Source organism: Ambystoma mexicanum, chromosome 7q (genome assembly GCF_040938575.1).
Source record: "Ambystoma mexicanum isolate Mex_15411 chromosome 7q, UKY_AmexF1_1, whole genome shotgun sequence".
Classification (NCBI taxonomy): domain Eukaryota; kingdom Metazoa; phylum Chordata; class Amphibia; order Caudata; family Ambystomatidae; genus Ambystoma; species Ambystoma mexicanum.
Genome location: NC_090941.1, coordinates 952228922 through 952247881, shown reverse-complemented (window position 1 = coordinate 952247881; position 18960 = coordinate 952228922). Strand labels below are relative to the sequence as shown.

General features: G+C 44.8%; 1 protein-coding gene across 6 annotated transcripts in view; it reads left to right on the top strand.

The window, feature by feature from the left end:
* MYO7A (myosin VIIA) overlaps positions 1 to 18960 on the top strand; it is a 1239317-nt gene that overhangs the window by 1058307 nt on the left and 162050 nt on the right. For all 6 annotated transcript variants that reach the window (XM_069640000.1, XM_069639997.1, XM_069640001.1 and 3 more), the window contains 2 exons: positions 1120 to 1289; positions 7356 to 7546. In XM_069640000.1, coding sequence (XP_069496101.1) covers positions 1120 to 1289; positions 7356 to 7546 — 361 coding nt within the window. The remainder of the gene's footprint in view (positions 1 to 1119; positions 1290 to 7355; positions 7547 to 18960) is intronic.

Genomic DNA, 18960 nt, shown 5'->3' with positions numbered 1-18960 from the left:
CGGTGAACATCCCTGTGACGAACGCTTTTGCCTCCTCCGTCCGGTTGTGCGTGTTGCTCATAAATGACCTCCAGTCACCCGAAATGATGGCGTCCTTCACCAGATCGCAGCAGGGGTCGCTGCATGTCTCCTCCGCGATGTCCTCAATGCAGACCGCCTTCGGCCTCAATGCCCGCACCACCTGGCAGATGTGCTCTTCGGTCTCTTCGGCCACCTGGACCTTCTGTGGTGTTGCCTCTCTCGTGTGCCTGGAGAGGAAGTCTGCCGGGTTGCCACATCATGGTTGATACAGGAGCTCAAAGTTGTACTGCTGAAGGTGTAGCAGCCATTTGGCTATTCTGGCCGGTGGGTACGATGAAGTGCCCATGAAGATGGGGGGGGGGGCTTGTGGTCCGTAATGGCTGTGAACCTGCGGCCATACAGGTACAGGTGGAAATGGCTGAGTGTGGCTTAACACAAGGATGGCAGGTGCTGTGAAACCACTGCAGAGACAGCTGTGTTTTCCTGTGTGGCAGTCAATTACCCTAAAGCCACATGGCCACGAATTCTGCAAGTGGAACTAATCCGCGTGCAAAACAACCTTTCCTCTTTAAGATTCACCTTTGTAAACTGTGGCACCTGCGGAAGGCAAAGTTTTTCTTGTCTTACATGTGCCAATGCCAATGCCTAATGCTTGTCGCATTAGCAAGCGAAACCCTGATTCTAAAAATGAGGTGCTTTCAAATATGGCATCCCTGCTCCGCATCCCACTGAACCTTATCCCCCTTCGCCCTCTCCGGATCCCTGTCTGGGTGAATGCCACCCCAGAATGTCGGGTGTACTTTGCCCCGCGTTCTCCATCTTAACATCTTTGTGAATTGCTCACGCTATTGGTAAACAGTTCTACCATAGAAGCTTATGCAGACCGGCAAGGAGAGTGCCTTCATTAGGTGTCCCTTGATGAAGGCCTACTATGTTGACAGTGTATGCTTGGTTGATGCTTAATAACTGTAATTTCCCCCAATGATGTGGTCTCCATTTGCCGGCACATATCCTGCATATATTGTTTGCTATTTGATTAATCATTGTATATGAACAAGTCTGTCACTATTCTTTTTCCTTGTTGTTGTTCAATTTCAGGGGTGGTAAACTGCAAGGGCAGAGCTTCACGTTGGCCACCATTAAGGCAGACGAGTACACATTCACTTCCAACAACGCAGAGGACATTCGGGACCTGGTGGTGACCTTTCTCGAAGGACTGCGGAAAAGATCTAAATACGTGGTCACGCTACAAGACAACCCAAATCCTGGTAGGCAAAGCGCAACTCCATGAAACTCAAGGGAATCAATGCTATGGTTTCAAAGGACATTGGTCTTTTTCCTTCCGTGCATGGATTAACATTGTTTACTTAGAACCCGCGGAACATTGTACATCCAAGCGACATCCTGGGCATTTAGTAATTATTGTTTGCCGATTTATCCGGGGAAATTTCACATTATCGAAACACTGATGTCACACTGCCAACTCAATGTTTTCAAATCTTTATTAAGCAATGATTTTTGATATAGCTAATTTGAGTTACGATGAATAATGTGACAGGGTAAGTTGAATACATCGGTTTAACACTCCTATATTAATTCTTCTAATTTGATCAGTTCCTCTGATATATATTGGTCTGAGCGGATAAACTATTCTCCAGCATTGGACTCAATCCAAATCAATTCCTCTGCCAACCACGTGCATGGAAGGTCTCCAGTGCACTCTAAATTGCATATCTCACCATGAACATTAATCAATATTTGCGGTTCATCCGCATAGGATGTTTTTGAGATACTGTTCCTACCAAAAACAAATTCTTTGAACTCGGAAAAAGGAAGTCCCACAAACCCATGTTTGTACGTATATGTGGCTTTGTATTTCTCAAAAATCAAAATGAAATTTGACATTCTCAGCATAACCGTTCATGGTGAATTTGGATAGGAACAATAGGCCTAATAACGAGCTTGCCGGTGCAGTAACTAAGTGCCGGTAATTCCGTTACCACCACTTATTCACCATTTTTCTGCAACATCGAATTACAAGTATTGAAGTAAAGAGGAGGACATACCCCCAGCACTCTGGGTGAATTGGCATGGGTAGAATTATCACACATGGTAATTCCTCCAAAATCCTCATAGGAGTTGCCTGGAGCATCCCGCTTACATATGGATCTATGTGCAAACAGGGCCCCTCCATGCAATTTTTGTCATTTTCACTGCAGAGTGCACATGAGAAGTGTAAAGAGACGGTGGAAGCCTCTTTACACTTCTCTATTTGCACTTTGCATTGCAGATTGAGCAAACGCTGCCTGCCATGTACTTATGGCAGACATGGTTTACAATTTACAATTATTTCTTAAGGCACCGCCTGCTTTTTGCTTCTGCTTTTGTGTTATTAATTAGGTCAAATAGGCTTTCGATGCATTCTTGCACCAGGGCAATATTTGTCCTATTTCTGGTCCTTTGCTCTTGTGCAAAAAATGCATTGAAAGCTGCAAAGTCTCTGTAATATGGCTCGCTATGTTTCGGGACACACACATATAGGGAGGTGTTATAGAAAAAGCAGGGAAAACATTGCCCTAGTGCAAAAAACATATTCTTTCAACGCATTTTTACACCAGGGCAATGTTTAAAGTGCTAGTGCGAAATGGGCCCTTGTGCAGAAATACATATGTTTTGTGCACTTAGTCAATTTTTGCCCTAGTGCTAATTGCCCTTGCACCATTGCAAAGTTTCTGTAATATGGCCTTTAATCTCCCAATGCATTCAAGCTAAGAATCTTTAAAGGGCTAGTCTTCAGGTATCTAGGGATGAGGGAATATTTATTTTGACTCATATTTTTGTTTTATTTTTATTTTACTTTGCACGCCTTTGTAAGCCACCCTTGTCTTCAAGTGCACTTTCATGTATTTAATCAACTAGCCCAGGAGCAATGCTCTTTCGGCAACTACTTTTTTTAACTGGAGACATGTACATTCTAATGCTTGCTTATAGCTTAACTTATTGTAGAAGAAAGAGCCTGCGAGTACATCCGAACTATTGAGATAGTATGCAACACCAATGCGACACAACTTGTCCCTTTCACACACACAGTCGCCCGAACATCCATCACACTTAGACATGCTCACATGCATACTTCACCCCACACATCACACACTACTGGAGTTTAAGAACGCATGCAAAACCTCACCACATTTAACAATAACTAGATGATTATATTCCATATTTCACCGTCCTTGTTTTGCATATAACCAGAGCAGAAAACACCACGCACCCCTTGTAAATAACTCCAGGAAAATTCACTTGTACTGTATCCCCCGCTGTCACCTACAGTTCACATACTGCCTTTATATGCACATGCTTTTACATGTTTTTTTCTCAACAGAAAAAATAGCTTTACTTATCAAACTCCACTCTGCGGGACATCTGTAGCCAAGCAGGATACACTATGGTGTTTGCTTTCCAATACCCCACAAGTTCAAAATGTATGAAATCAGTAGTTCTCTGCCTGCGAAATATAATGTCCACTACTCTTTCCATCAAAACAGTGTTCCAATTACTTCCACTATTTTAAATTAATCTCACAACTTCCATTATCACCCTATTTACCCTTTCCACCACGCTGTTCCATTCCGGGTGATACAGTGCATCCATTTTGTTCACTTACTGAAACTACTCTTGCATGCCTTTATTACAAAATTGCACATCAATTTCAGTGAGAATGGGCTATAACAACCCCTCTCAGTCAAATATTTAATTCAAAATGCTATGATCGTCTCTGTCGTCGCATTTCTAGAAATTCCACTTGGAATATAGATCCAACAGTATAATTTAAATGTGTTTCCATCTCCTACATCACTAATGCTTCCATCAATATCTCCAGCCAATTCATCCCCAGGAAAGCGTGCTAATTCTAGAAGCTTGAGAGCTTGGGAACTCATCTTGCAGTCTTTGTTAGATTTACTGCTTTACACACATACATGAGCTTTCCTCTCAACAAACACATCGCACCTAATCTATGCCACAACTAATTCTTGTGGAGACATTGCATAACACATTGCATGGCATGATTGCATTATACAATTTCAATGAGTCGGTATGTGAACGACAGAGCATAATGTCTCATATTCTGTCGCTTAAATCGTATTTTATTGAGGGGGTTAAAATAGGGGTTGTATTTATACCTCTCGCATGCAAAGTTTCCAGAACAATCGTTCCAGGCATGGCACAGGCGGCATTCAGTGTTGAGTCCCCAATATACCAGAACCTTAATCGTCAATTCTAAAGTTGCGCATTTGAGAAGGTATGACTAGGGTACTTTGAAGAGGTAAACATTGCTCAGTCGGAGTAAATCTTTGTATCTGGCCACAATATGTAGAAAAAAGTATAGACCCTCCCCCCAACTGCCCATAAAAAGAATATTTAAAGTCATCCAGGAGTTATGTGCCATAAATAGCGCACCGCACAGCTGATTTCTTTATCTGTGGACAGAATTCAGAGGTGTCTGTTAATAGCCCTTGAATATACAGTAGCTGTCATTGACATTTGTAATCTAGGCTAGCCTGTGGTGTGCTCTTTGCAGCAATACAATACCCTGCATCTCGTCATGTCACCTCTGTATTTCTCTTGTATCCTCCTAAGAGAAAACACACTACCCCTGTCTTCCCTCACCGTGGTGTGGCGCTGGACACTAACCTCCCTGCCTGTGTGCAAGCTCGATGTTTTGGGCCCATGATTACTCACCATTTACTATGCTGGCTTGGATTGATGGAAGTTGTAGTCCAAAACATCTGTGGAGGCAAAGGTTGCAGACCCCAACATGGCACATTAGCACACGGCAGCAAATTTGTCAATAAGTGCAGTCCAATGCATAGGGACGTGCAGTGCTGTGTTTACGATTATATAGGCTTGGAAGCGCTTTACCGGAGCATCAGTAGTGTGGGGCAGCAAACACTTGACTTTAGTCAAATGCAACGGCCTTGTGAGGCTGGTTCAATCCTCTTGACATGGCTCTGTTTTTATTTTTAAACATAAACGTTTATGTAGTAACATGACCTAAAATTAAAAAAGCCGTTTTCCAGGTGCCCATAAACCGCATCGAGGAGAGCGCATCCATTGCACTTGAGTGCCTGCAGTCCCCTGCAGATGCATCCGGGCAGGAACAGGTTTCAATGCCTGATGAGTATCTTGTGATGCATGCATTGATCCATGTGCATGCCTGGTAGGAGGCATTTAAAGGGATGTCTGTTGAACCAGACTGCTTTGAACCCAGAGCATCTCTTTGCTCATCAAAATCAGGTGTGGGTGGAGATGATTTCGTATTTGTGAGGCGGAGCCAATAGGGGGATTTGATGCAGAAAGTTCGATCCATTTACTCACTCCGCCACAACATTCTTATAAATCACCTTGAGTGGTAAACAAGGCATTTGAATCTGTGGGGTAGAGCTATTCCCACATTTTTGGAAAAAAAATGTTTTTTTGTCATTTTATAAAAGGCGTGCCCTAAATCGCCCATCAGAACATAGGCTGGTATCCTTACTATACGCTTACGGTAAAATGTTTGCTAAAACATGGTAGTGGCATTAAATAATTGGTTAAATACAGAGCAAATTCTTCTTAAAGAGCAGACAAACGTGGAATGTCCACGGGTATAAACTCAATGGTTTTGTTCCTTGCAAATAAAGTCGTTATGGGCAATTGCTGCCCTCTAAATCTAGCATTGATTGATTTTTTTTTCAGCCACATTTGATTGGGGCAGAAAATGCACCAATGGGTGCACCACCACAGCTCCATTTATTGAAGGAATTTCATTAGAATGCCACAGAACACATTCAACTGGACGACGAGACTAAGTGCTCTTTATCTGAAGACATTAAAACTTTTTAGTAGCTAAATGAAGGATGTGTCCTTTCCCCAGGATTATTTAACCTTTATTTTGTCCCAGAGAAGGAGTTTCCTGCAAAGTGTGGGTGGCGAACATATTCAGTGTTTGGCTTATGCCACCCATTTAATTCTACTCGATACAACCCCAATAGACCTACAGAGGGATCTGAATCGTTTATTTGCATATTCCCTGCAAAACAGGTCTAGAAATGACTACAGCATAATTGTAGATAAAGCTTTTTGTCTTCCGGCCCCAAGGAAAAACCCCATCAGATGTGTTTTGAACAAGGCATGTGTGGAAAGGGTGCCGGAATACAAATATGTTGGTATTCTATTTGATGAAAAACTGAATCGTTCATCGCTAAAGAGTCTGAAATTAAAATGGAAATGCTACTTAACATCTATGATTCGATAAGAAGCATGGGAATCACTCTTTCGCTCCCGTCTTAGACTTAACAAAAACGTATTCTTATTTAGATCAGAAATTTGGGCACCAGCAATACATTTTGGCTAAGGAAAATTGAAGGAAAACATATAAAAGGGTACTACAACTATCTAAACCAACACCGTTTGAGCTCTTGAATTTTGAACTAGGATTTCCATTCTGGTAATATTTAGCTGAGGCTGCGAGCACAGGGTCTGTATTGAAAATGTGTAAAACTCAGGGTTCCAACTCAATTACATTTTTGAAAAGCAAATTACTATCTAATACTTCGATTTCAGCATTTCAACCAAAAGTTTATGTGCAAATGATACGCTGCCAGCATCATTGTTTAATGTCACAATAGAAAGTAAAGGCCTTAATGAAGGAATTAGTTCCTGCTTTGGTGGCTCTTCCTCCTGACTGTCCTTGCTCACTCTCCATCCTCGCCATTGTAATAGAAGAGGGACTTAGACTGTGTGGTGTACATTTCCAGACTAAAAATGCATTTGAGCTATTAGCACTTATTAGTAGCCTCAGGATGTGAATAGCCATCCATCCCTCATCCTGTAGCCTACTATACCAGTGACGGATCTATGTGATCCTTTGACCACAAGTATATGCAGGGGAGAACCCACGCATCTCCCCAAAACTCCCCTTACCTTATTTACTACCTTAACACACCCCCACAGATATACCTCTGGTAAAATGCAGAGCAAAAGGTTCAGCATTTTCGCATTCATTATTCTTGCAGGCTCAGTGATTGTGTGATCCCCGGTAACAGTCCTAATGCCTCGCTGAGGCCCTCGCTTCGCACTGGCCTACCAAGGCTAGGGCCGGCAAGCCATTACCCGCTTTGTAAAATGAAGGAGTGATAGTTATACTCATAACGAGGCTCAGTCTTCTGGTCTGCACAGTTTACTCTTGATCTGTTGCTTCCTTCATTATAAGTTTATTGGAAAAGCACCCATTGACATGCCACCCCCCCTCCTGTGATATGCTTTCTCATCTCCCGTTGATGCTTCTTTTGCAGTTGGTGAGGACTCTGGGTTCCTCAGTTTCTTGAAAGGAGACCTGATCATTCTAGACCACGACACCGGGGAGCATGTTATGAATTCCGGCTGGGCCAACGGGATGAACGAAAGGACTAAGCAGAAAGGCGATTTCCCAACCGAAAGCGTTTACGTCTTACCCACCGTCACCATGCCGGCCATGGAGGTTGTGGTAAGTATATATGATACAACGTCATTGATTTACAACAGGGTCCATTGGTTATCTGGAATTTTCCCAGCAACTATTATGTTCAATATCAACATGCCCATTAGTTTTACTTATAAGTGCTGATCTAACTGGTAGTAACTCAACTAGAAAGCCATTTTCAAAAATGTAATTGTTTCAAATGTTGTAAAATAGAAACGTAATGATTTTTGATTCAACAGGTATTTTGCCATAAAACTTTATTTTTGCTGTAACTATGTCACCATTGCTGCTCAGTATAATTGAGCGTTTTTTTTTTTAGTATATTATAATCGTATTAATTGTGCCCATGTCTTTCTACAATGAATTTGTTTTACTTTATATTATGAGGTTTTAACGTAGTGACGCATTTGATTTCTTTTGGCGATGGAAGCTTTACTATTTTTTTTAAATTAATGTCTTCTAATTATATTTGATATGCTAATTCTCGTTGTAACTGCATTGTTTACATCGCCTGATTGGCCAAGCGACATCTGCTGTTGTTTTATATTTATGTGTATACTTTTATGGCTTTGCCAACATAAAGTGATTATTGATTGATTGATTGAAAACTATATTTTTTCTAAGTTGTAAATACAAACTTGTAGAAGTCACAATGCAACCTTTTCGTTTGATTACATGATCATGTTAGTCAAGCCTTTGATCAGTATGAGTTGCCTGGTACTGAAATATGTGGACCTGTCAAACTTGTTTATAGTAGAGAGGACAAACCACACCTTCTACTGGACAAAAAGGTAATGTGTGACAGCTGGTAATGGGCCGCGATCACACTCGTTGAGAACACTGATTGGTGTGTATTGGCAAGACCTCCTACTAGCTATTGTATGGGCTACCAAAGTCCGTTACTAGGCATATGGGTACTTGGCATACTTGTTAGCACCCATTTTGGGTCCTCTCCCTACCTGTTACATCGATTTGGAGACTCACCATGCCTTTTGCTCATCAGTGTGGGGACTGGCATTCCTGCGCCTGGACAATGAGGTAACTATCTCTATGTGTTACTAAGCGCTTGTTAGACCTGTTGACAATACCTTCTGGAAGGAATTTGGGGTGTAGTCAAACCCATTACTTGGCAATGTGGGGACTGGTCTTTCTTGTAACTGACATATGGGGACTGGCAATACATGTTTTGGGCATGTGGGGATTAAAAATGTCAGTTGGATGGCAATTCAATGGCTCAAAACAGTTGTTACCGACTATGTGGGGACCAGTCATTTCTTGGATTAGGAATCTGGGAATTGCTATATGTGTTTTAACTTGACGTGTGGGCACTAACTGTGACTTTTATGGGGTTTCAGTTGACTGTTCAGAACTGTTTCTAGGCAATGTTGGCGCTGTCAAAACCCTTTGACTGATCAGTGTGTTGACTGCCCATAAACTTTGGTGGACATGGGACCAGCCCAATCTTCTGCTATAGATCCCATAACTGGCATTGCTATTTCTCGTGGCAATTAATTAATCTCTGAGGAGATAGAAACATGCTTTTGGAAATCCAGTAGTTTTGGTATCTCTAGACGGAACTCCTTTTAGGCCTCTTGTAAGATCCCAGGCAAAGGCTGGACATGTACCCACATGTCCATATGTGCACTGCTGCAGGAGAGGAGTGGTGCAACCCTGCACGCCCCTGGCCACACACTCTTCCCAGTTCCAGAGCCTTTTGGTGAGCATGGTCTGTCTCGTGCCACATCCCATGTATCAATAACAACCTTCTTTTGTTTGATGCTTAAGTGTCAGCCAGGACCCAAAACTGATGATTCCCTTTGATTAAAAAAGAATGGGCGTGCTAAATGGCCACCTGTGAGCTTAAATAATGTATCCGCATTGGTGGCACCAAAGCACCGTCTATGAGCCAACTCGAATGGTGTGTGTGTGAAGATGGATTTCTGAACTCTGACCTGGTGGTGGACAGAGGTTCAGAAGGCCGGCCTAGTTTCTTGGAACAGGGTAACCTTCTGGATAAACCAGACCAATCAAGGTAGCATTGGCAGCGTTCAAGACTAGGGCCCTCATCACGAGTTGGGCGGTAGCGCCGGTGCTAATAGCCCTACTGCCAAACCCCCTGAAGCTATTAGTGCCGGATCACGGGTTTGGCTGAGGGTTATTGCCCATTCCCGATTGGGCCCAATGGGGAAAATTCACGCGATTACCGCCTGTGGGATATCTGCCGGTGGTAATTGCGCCGAAAATCGGCAGGTTGCCGCGGATTTCCCCCAGCTCAGAGCTGGGGGAAATCTGTCAAAGCCATGATCTGGCGGACCCTTAAATGCAGCAGATAATAGCGTTACCGCCGCATTTAAGGGTTACCGCCAGACTCGTGATGAGGCGGTCTCAGGAGGGGTGAGGGTGATCAAAAGCCAACAATGAGCACACACAGTAAGGACACTACAAATTACTCTCAGTCAGGTGTATATCAAAATTATATATACATTTATTAAAGTCTTTTTAATTCAAACACAAGCAAAGATCAGCAGTAATACTTAAACTCACACAACACTATTATAGAACATATATACAGTTACAATGGCCTAAAGGGATGGCACACAGTAAGGGTCCACAAACTATAAGGGAAAGGGGCATACAGTGCGAATATCCCTTAGGCAGTCCTTCACTTTATCAATCCTAACTATGAGGCTGTCCAGTCCCTACGAAGAGTGGAGCCTAGTGCTCAAAAGTACTTTCAGTGTAGACACACGCGATTGTGCGGTAGATCGAAAAACAGGGTCTCTTGCACGGGCTGTAGCGTTTCAGGAAGGCAGGTAAGGCAGTGAAGAATGAGTTCCCACTATTTGAGGGGGTGGTCTCCCCAAACGGGTAGAACAGGTTCCAATAGTTGGGAATAGGACGGTAGCACAGGCTACCTCGAGAAAGGTGAGTGGCCCTCTGGATGGATGCGCCAGGGGCCACCGGTAAGAGTTGCAAGTACTCACAGACACAAGGCGCACTCCAGATCACACTTTGCCAGTCAAGTCCACTTCGGTTGCAGTTCAAATGCTGCAATTGTGCGGCTCTGTGCCTTTCAGCGGCTGAGTTCCAGGGATGATTCCGTGGCGGGACAGTGATGATTTCTCCTCTCCTGGTGAAGGGATCGACTCGATTTCACTGCAGCATGTCTCAGGGCAATGGGGGGCACAGCAACAGCGCACCCTCGAAGTTCGTCACCACGACTGGGCAACACAGTGACCGGGTGCACTCGGGTTCAGGCATACTCCCCTAATTCCAGACCTAGGTGTACGAAACTCAGCAGGAGAGTGCCTTATACCCCGTGCTTATGATCTCCCAAGTCTCAAAAGTTAACTTGAGACAGCGGCGGTTCCAGAGCAAAGGTCCTGCGCAAGCTGGTCAGTTCACTGGTTGGCCCAAAAACACTTCAGAGAAGGCTTGCTTATAGGTGGAGGTGCCGTGAATAGTTGTTCCCACTATTCAAATGGTTTGAAGCGTCTTTGCAGACCTTCTGGTTTGATCAGATGCAGAGGGGTCCTGCGGGACAACAGAGGGCTCAGGGTGCCACACCTTCCAGCCAGCGGTTCCTCGGCTTCTCAGTTTCAGGATGCTTGGATCCTATCCTAGGTTCAGTGAGAACTCAAGAGATCGTCCCGGTATGGCTGTTTGGGCCCTTCTCTTATTCACAATCTCTTTTGTGCCAAAAACGAAGAGGACCCAGTGAGAGATCTCCACACATACAGGCATACCAGACAGACCACGGTCCCAGTCATTCCCCGCACACCAGACTCTCTGGCACCCAGGATGTGTATTGGAACTAGACAGTCCAGCCCACATCCTGGAAGCACACACGCAAGGCATGCAGAAGCCAGCGAAAGCTTGGCTTTTGCGGGAGAATGCATGACCAAATAAGGACTGTCATGTGTCTGCTCGACCTTTGGAAGGCAAAGGGACAGGATGGCCAAAGAACAGAACAAAGGATCTCGTGGAATGGCCATTTTGGGGCCAACCGACTGTTCAGGGCCAAACATCACAACGAAATGGGCCCCCACCAGCATGACACATCTGTAACCAGCGCTGCTTGCACTTCCTTCCCAATTCCCTAAGCCCATCTAGGAAGCTGAATAGCTATTTCACCTTCCCTTTGGCCAGTAGTCGTACCTTTCACCCTAATTCAGAGGTTGTTTACTTTCATAATGCTATGCTAGTCTCTGGAGAGGTGGCCCATCTAAAAGCTGAGGCCAGAAGTTAAGACTTTGGCTTTATCAAAGTTAGTCTGTTGATATCACGTGAATAGGCTTTTGTGCTCTGCATGTTTGATGCTGCTGCCGCTCCTTAACGAGTGCTATGAGCTGGGGATACACCGAAAGCGGTCTTCTGCCTCAAAGTGGGAGGGCTTCAGCCCCCCCCCCCTACTCATGGGCTGGCGCCGCCCATGCAGCTAGGTCGAGTCAACAAAGCCCAGCATTTCGGGAGGGGGCTAGAGCCTGATCTGCTCAATGGTGTTGCACCCTGCGTGTCTTTCACTGAAGTCCTGTTAAAAACAAACATTGGTAAATCCAACAGTTTTGGCTTGTGCATAAGTATTAGAAATTTGCCAGGCACTGCTATTAGATGCTCAGGTACTCAAACCAGTTTGCACCTGCTACCATCAATGGCCATTTAAAACCAATACAGCAGTGCCTTTCCCATGCCTACATGAAAGCCCAAACTGTTAGCATTGCCAATGCTTGTTTTGCGGTAAATGCGATATGGGCCGAATGAAAGGGTTAAAGATATGTGAAAAATAACAGCTGCCACCAGCTCTGTCCAAGGCACATCTGCACTTTTACTAAAAAATCCTATGAGGGGGTCTAGGGCATTTATAAACGAAAGGAAGACCCCAGCGCACTGTACTCTAAGGTACTTTGTGCACTGGTAAAAATGTTGCAAAGAAATTGCAACAGTGGATAGGTCTGGGGGAAACAAAGTCTCCAGGTATTGTCCCTGGACATAATATGATAGCAACCTCGTCTGTTTCCTCCACCCTCCCATTACTGTTTTTTTCCTCCCCACGACCCCTCCAGCACTATCTGAAATGTCTTCAGGCCTAGTATGATGGTTGCTTGTTTTGTTCCTCCCCTCCCTTTCGGCACCCCTCTCCCTCACCTTTTGTTTTCTCCAGCTCTACCAGAAATGTTGTCAGGCCTAGTACGGTAGTCGCCTGTCTGTTTCCATTTCCTTCCCATTCTCTCCCTCCCTTCCTTATCTATGTCTTAGCTCTTGCACTATCTGAAATGTCGTCAGGCCGAGTACGATAGGTAATTTCACATCCTTACTGTTCATGGCCTGTAAGAATGTGGTTGTATTTTCCCTTGTTCTCTCCCTTGCCTTGAAGCACTTTGAAACACATGGTGTATAGGCGCTATATAAATAAACAATCATATCATATCATATCATATCAGGTACTGACTGTCTTTATGGGCATGTCAGTTTCCCCTTAACAAGTGAGCGAAAACCATGCAGAGTGCAGCAGAAGGCTGTGCTCCACTGGCAAAAAGTCAGGCTAGGCTTGTCAGACAGCAGCAAAAAGTTGTGGGGTTCACAACTGGAGAGAAAATTACCCATACATGGAAATCTTTCCTAACAGTTTGGCTAAAGCACCACCTATTAGCCAAAACTATTTAGCCTAGTGTGAGAAACCAGGGGGTGTCTCACCCGCTAGTCCCCAGGGATCTCTCTCTCAGGTGGCCAGGGGATGGGCATCGCCTTTGGATCCAGACCCTGGGGGTGGACCAGTGCAGGAGGATCACCTGGGTGAGTAGCCTTCGGGGAGTGGAGGTGAGGCAGCTGATGGTGAGACACAGTATTCTCCCCTTTTTTGTTCATCCACCCATCCTGTTTTGTAGGATTCTCCGACGTCCCAACTACCCACCTCCCCCTTTTTACACAAACAGTGGGCTGAGGAAGAGGGTGACTCAGAGGAACAAGACTAACTCTCATACATTGATCGGGACATGTCCTGTTAAGCGGGTCAGGCAAGGTCCGGCACTTGACTTCAAGTGCATACACCTGATACCAATTATTTCTCCTCACACGGATAAAAGGCAAACTCTAAAGACACACTCTGAGCAATCTGGGACACAAGTACAAGCAGGACTTCCGGGGCAAACGCCAACCTATTGGAGCAGAGCGACGGACCAAGGGACGAGTGCAGCTGGTCAAAAGCCCCAAGAGTTCCGTACTGGGGGTTGTTGCCTCCGACAGGCCGCGAAAGACACTTGCAGAAGGCCAGATCCCACAAGTGAAGACTGCATTGTGTTTCAAGGACACCAACGACTCTCCCCGGTGAACAGCAGAATTGGGGAGGAGGGGCCAAGTCTGTGGTACTAATCTTGACTCAGAAAGTCTAAATCGTAAAACCAAGAAAGAAACGCACACAGCTGGTGAGTTGGCAAGTGACGAGAGAGACTGGTGTGTGTTAAAGAAAGTTTGAAGCAGCAACCTTTATTCGCTAGTGAAGGTGGCACGCGCATGGATGAGATGCGAGGAAAGGCAGACCTGTGAATGAACTTTGAAGTAAAGAACAGCTGTCGATTCAGCAATACTGAGTAACGGAGTGGTCCGGCGAAAGGAAGTATCTCGCTCTCAAGTGTCTGTGAAAGATGCATTATTTGTGACGATAAAGAGAATGAAGTACAAAAGCAAAGGTAGCAGAATTACCTCCTAGAGAAGGGGAGCATGAAGTTAAATGTGAACTTTTAGTTAAAGTGGTCTTGCGGAGGTCTGTAAAGAAAGCCACACACATTCAAAAGTCTTCGACACCTGAAAGTGGTCTGAAAGAGAGACTTTAACGTGGAAGGCCAGACAGGCCTCGATCCACATTTGAGAACTGTTTATTGAACTAAGAATCAGAGCCAGAGTGTGTCTTCATGCCTACAAGGACCGCCTTACTCTGTGGGGTCTAACATGGGGAGGAGAGCTGATTCAGCCACCTTTATTAATTTGAACACTGATTTTTCCTTTGCATACATTTATATTTCTCCTTTTTACACCTTTTGAACAAGAGATGGGGCAGGCATTAGGTTTTGTTAGCATATGTCATTTTGATTTGACAGACTCCACTAGGATTGTTTTGTTTATCGTTTGATGGTTGAGACTACTCCCATTTTAGTTATAGGGCAGTGTAGGAGTTTTTCCAACACCAGAAACTTTAATAAAGGTTTTACAAATTGTACCAATTGGTCTGTGTCATACCATGCCTCCCCTACAGTAGTGACACCTGGAGACAATTCCTGCCTCTGCAATGAAATCCCTTTATCCACACACTTCATACGATGCAAATATTTGACTTAACTAATAGGTGCTATTACACCAGATCCAGAACTGGGAATGTGGGAACATTCTAGCCATTGCTTTATTTTACAAAAGGGAAGCACTAGCATCTAACAATACAGATAATGTGCTGTATGTTGTCATAAGTTACAGGCGCCTAAGCTAGTGGTCCTGAGGAAAAGGCGAGGGCCTCTAACAAGAGCAAAGGTTGCATAGCACACAATGGAGCCTGATGATAAGGGCTCTTACAGCTTGTACAGAGGGGAAAGGGCAAGCCTCACATGGGGCTTCCTGTGACAGAATTTGTCCATGTGTCCTTGCCGTTTGCCCGCTGGTGTGTTTAAATCACAAAGAGAAGATTGGAACACAGCCCTTTCCAGGCAGTTTTAGCCACCGTTCCATTCTTGCAGATTTGCTTAAGAATTGGAAATAGTGGGAAGAACAATGGAGAAGCATGGAATGCGGGCTTCTAGTGGTGGTCAAAGCCTAAATTGCACACTTTCTTTTCTAGATTGATTTAAGAGAAGAAAACATGTTTTAATTAAAATTATGATTTCAGGCAAAGAGAGTGTTCCACACTTTTGTTATTGAATAAGATTGTCAGGTGGTCCAGAACACCACACTTTGTCTCATGGTTAGTTACAGTTTTTCCTTGTATTTAGTCTAGTGTTCTTTAAGGCTGCACTGTCTCCTCCTTTCTGTCACACTCTTACTGGTTCAGCATGTCTGCTTTCAAGTCCCGAGTCTGCTGGGCCTAGAGACCCAAACTACTCCTCACTGATGACGCCCAACAAGGCTGAAACATGTCTGGGGATGCTTGTGGTCTTGTGCAGAAGGGATGTGACCTAGCAGTTTGGGCTGGACTGCCCTTTTTGGGGTAGGACCAAGTCTGATTTGCACAGGGCTGTTACAAGATGTAGTGAGGCCCGGGGTAAAACACTTGGTGAGGCCCCGTTAGGATTTTCTGCACTGGGCCAGCGGCGGCACCTCCGCAAACAGGACTCAAGAAATCACCCCTTGAATTTGTGTGGAGGAACCCAAATATGGTTTATTACTACAACTGCCAATCAAATACAGAAAGTTAATTTTCTCTACTGAAGAAAGGTTTATGCCAGACTAACTTTTGTATCATATGCATTAATATATATAGGATGGCATGACGGCATGTGGTGCGTGATGCCAGCATTAAGGAGCACCCTGCCCCTGTGTGTGCATTAAAACACACATCATACACAATGACAGATAGATGATGTACAGTGGAGGCTGGTGAATTTCTGAACTGAAGAGGCTTAAATGTTTGTGCCAATTATGCAGGATCGACAGAGCACAGTGAGGGTGCCCAAACCAAACAAGGGTTGCTTGAGGGGTTTTCTCGATCCCAAGAACATTTCTGAAACATTGGGTTACAATTATGCATTTTACAGCACATTCTTTGTAAAATTGGGTAGAAATCCATACAGTTTGCAATTGGTTTTGTATGGAAGCATGAAAAAACCCAATAGGTGCAAGTCACCAACCATGCACAGGAACATTTTCCAATACATGGCATACCACCTTTGCACACAACATATGCTAGTACAAAAATATATTCATGCTGGTTGTTCCCATGTATGTCCATGCAGGCTCCACCAATATATGCCATTATTACCATGTACAGACTCCCAGCCAGTAAACATGACATGCCACAGAAAGTATGTCCAGGCTGACTGAGCACCATACGTGTTATTACTGTCTAGATTGGCCTAAATTCAATGTGGGCCAATTTAGCCAAGTATGGTTGCCTTAAGCTTGATGCATAGCCCTGTGCATCAAGGGTAAAGCAAAACAAGCATTGGCAATGCTAACAGTTTGGGCTTTCATGTAGGCATGGGAAAGGCACTGCTGTATTGGTTTTAAATGGCCATTGATGGTAGCAGGTGCAAACTGGTTTGAGTACCTGAGCATCTAATAGCAGTGCCTGGCAAATTTCTAATACTTATGCACAAGCCAAAACTGTTGGATTTACCAATGTTTGTTTTTAACAGGACTTCAGTGAAAGACACGCAGGGTGCAACACCATTGAGCAGATCAGGCTCTAGCCCCCTCCCGAAATGCTGGGCTTTGTTGACTCGACCTAGCTGCATGGGCGGCGCCAGGCCATGAGTAGGGGGGGGGGCTGAAGCCCTCCCACTTTGAGGCAGAAGACCGCTTTCGGTGTGTCCCCAGCTCATAGCACTCGTTAAGGAGCGGCAGCAGCATCAAACATGCAGAGCACAAAAGCCTATTCACGTGATATCAACAGACTAACTTTGATAAAGCCAAAGTCTTAACTTCTGGCCTCAGCTTTTAGATGGCCCACCTCTCCAGAGACTAGCATAGCATTATGAAAGTAAACAACCTCTGAATTAGGGTGAAAGGTACGACTACTGGCCAAAGGGAAGGTGAAATAGCTATTCAGCTTCCTAGCTGGGCTTAGGGAATTGGGAAGGAAGTGCAAGCAGCGCTGGTTACAGATGTGTCATGCTGGTGGGGGCCCATTTCGTTGTGATGTTTGGGGGGCTTCCCTGGCCTTACAGATTGGAAAAATAGGCCAAGGAACCTGTAGAGTGCTTAAATCAATAATGAGGTCAACATAATGCAGCAAAGTGGTTAAAAGCTGCAGTTTTTCAGTAGGTTTCTGTGTCATAAGACTGCCAGCATGGTGGCAGCTGCTTAGGGGCTCATTTCAACTACAAACGGTGAAAGACCCAGACTCCATCCCTCAGTCGGGAGACTGACAGCACAATGGGTTTATTGGCCCCACATTGGCCCCACTCACTATCCGCTTTTGCCGGGCTGACCAACAAAGTCGTGGCCAGACGGAACAGGGCAAAGGCATTAAACAGTGCTTGGGATTCGCTGTTAACAAAGGCCCTGAAATTTACTAACATAAAACATTTCACGTTTAGCACCTGCATTCATGTGCATACATTTTTAGGTAATAGAAATTGTGATGTGGGGTTAGCACTTGCATGCCAGGGGAGTGATTAGAAGGGAAGAGGTGACATGAGAAATCTCATTCTCACCGCCGTCCTTTAGTGTGACATTTCAGAAATGAAGGCGAGAGTTAGCTGCTTGTAACATTGAAGCTTCACCAGAATAGTCTCATTTGAATGTGGAAAGATGTTTGATGTCCCTAAACAAGTATGTTTGCCCTGCCCTCACAGCCCCTGAGGTTAGCGCCTCTCCCAACATTTGAAGTGTTAGTCCCACCCCCACAGCCCCTTTTGGCCCCCCAACATTTTAGCCTATGTGCACCTCTGATGCCATGACCCCAACCCTTAATTAAGTGGCCTGCATTTGGGGTGGGCTCGCACACACATTCACATTCAACACTTTCACCCATGCATTCATCCACCACTTACACAACTTACATGCACGCATACATAAAACCCAAAACAGCATTGACACAAACATAAACATCAACATGCACGCATGCATTCATACACATACTCATTTAATTTAAATACACATATATACACATTCAATTTAAAATAAACACCACTTACCTTACCTCCATGCACCTTTCAAAAGCACCCAGGCAGCCGCTGCACTCTGAAACGTAGACATGCTGCCTAACAGGAGAGAATTCCTCTCATATTAGTCAGCGTGCTCATGATGTACAACGTAAACACACTGACTGACAGCAGAGGAGACCTCTCTTGTCATTCAGCATGTCTACGTTGTCAGCTGAATAACGGGAGGCAGCAGTGCTCACTTCTTAACCCTGCTGTCTCCCATTATTTTGCTGTTTGTTGAGGAGCTGAACGGCTTTGCAACAAACAGCAAAATCATTGCTGCGGCAGAGGGCAGACAGCACAGTCCCCGGTGTGAACAATGGACACGGAGGGACTGTGCTGCTTTGTACTCAGGAGAGGGTGCCGCAAGGCCCCCAGAAGTGCGAGGCCTGGGGCAGTTTGCCCCTCCTGCACTCCCCTCGTGACGGCCCTGGATATGCATATGGTTTTTCCCCTTCTGTAATGGCGTGGCAGGCTGAAAAACGATGGTCTGTAGGGTTGCCCTGAGCTGTGCTGGTGGTTATGATTAATTCAAAACCTTCCAGCCATCACCTTTTTGTTTTGCTAAAGTCACCCTGAGTGGGACTGGTA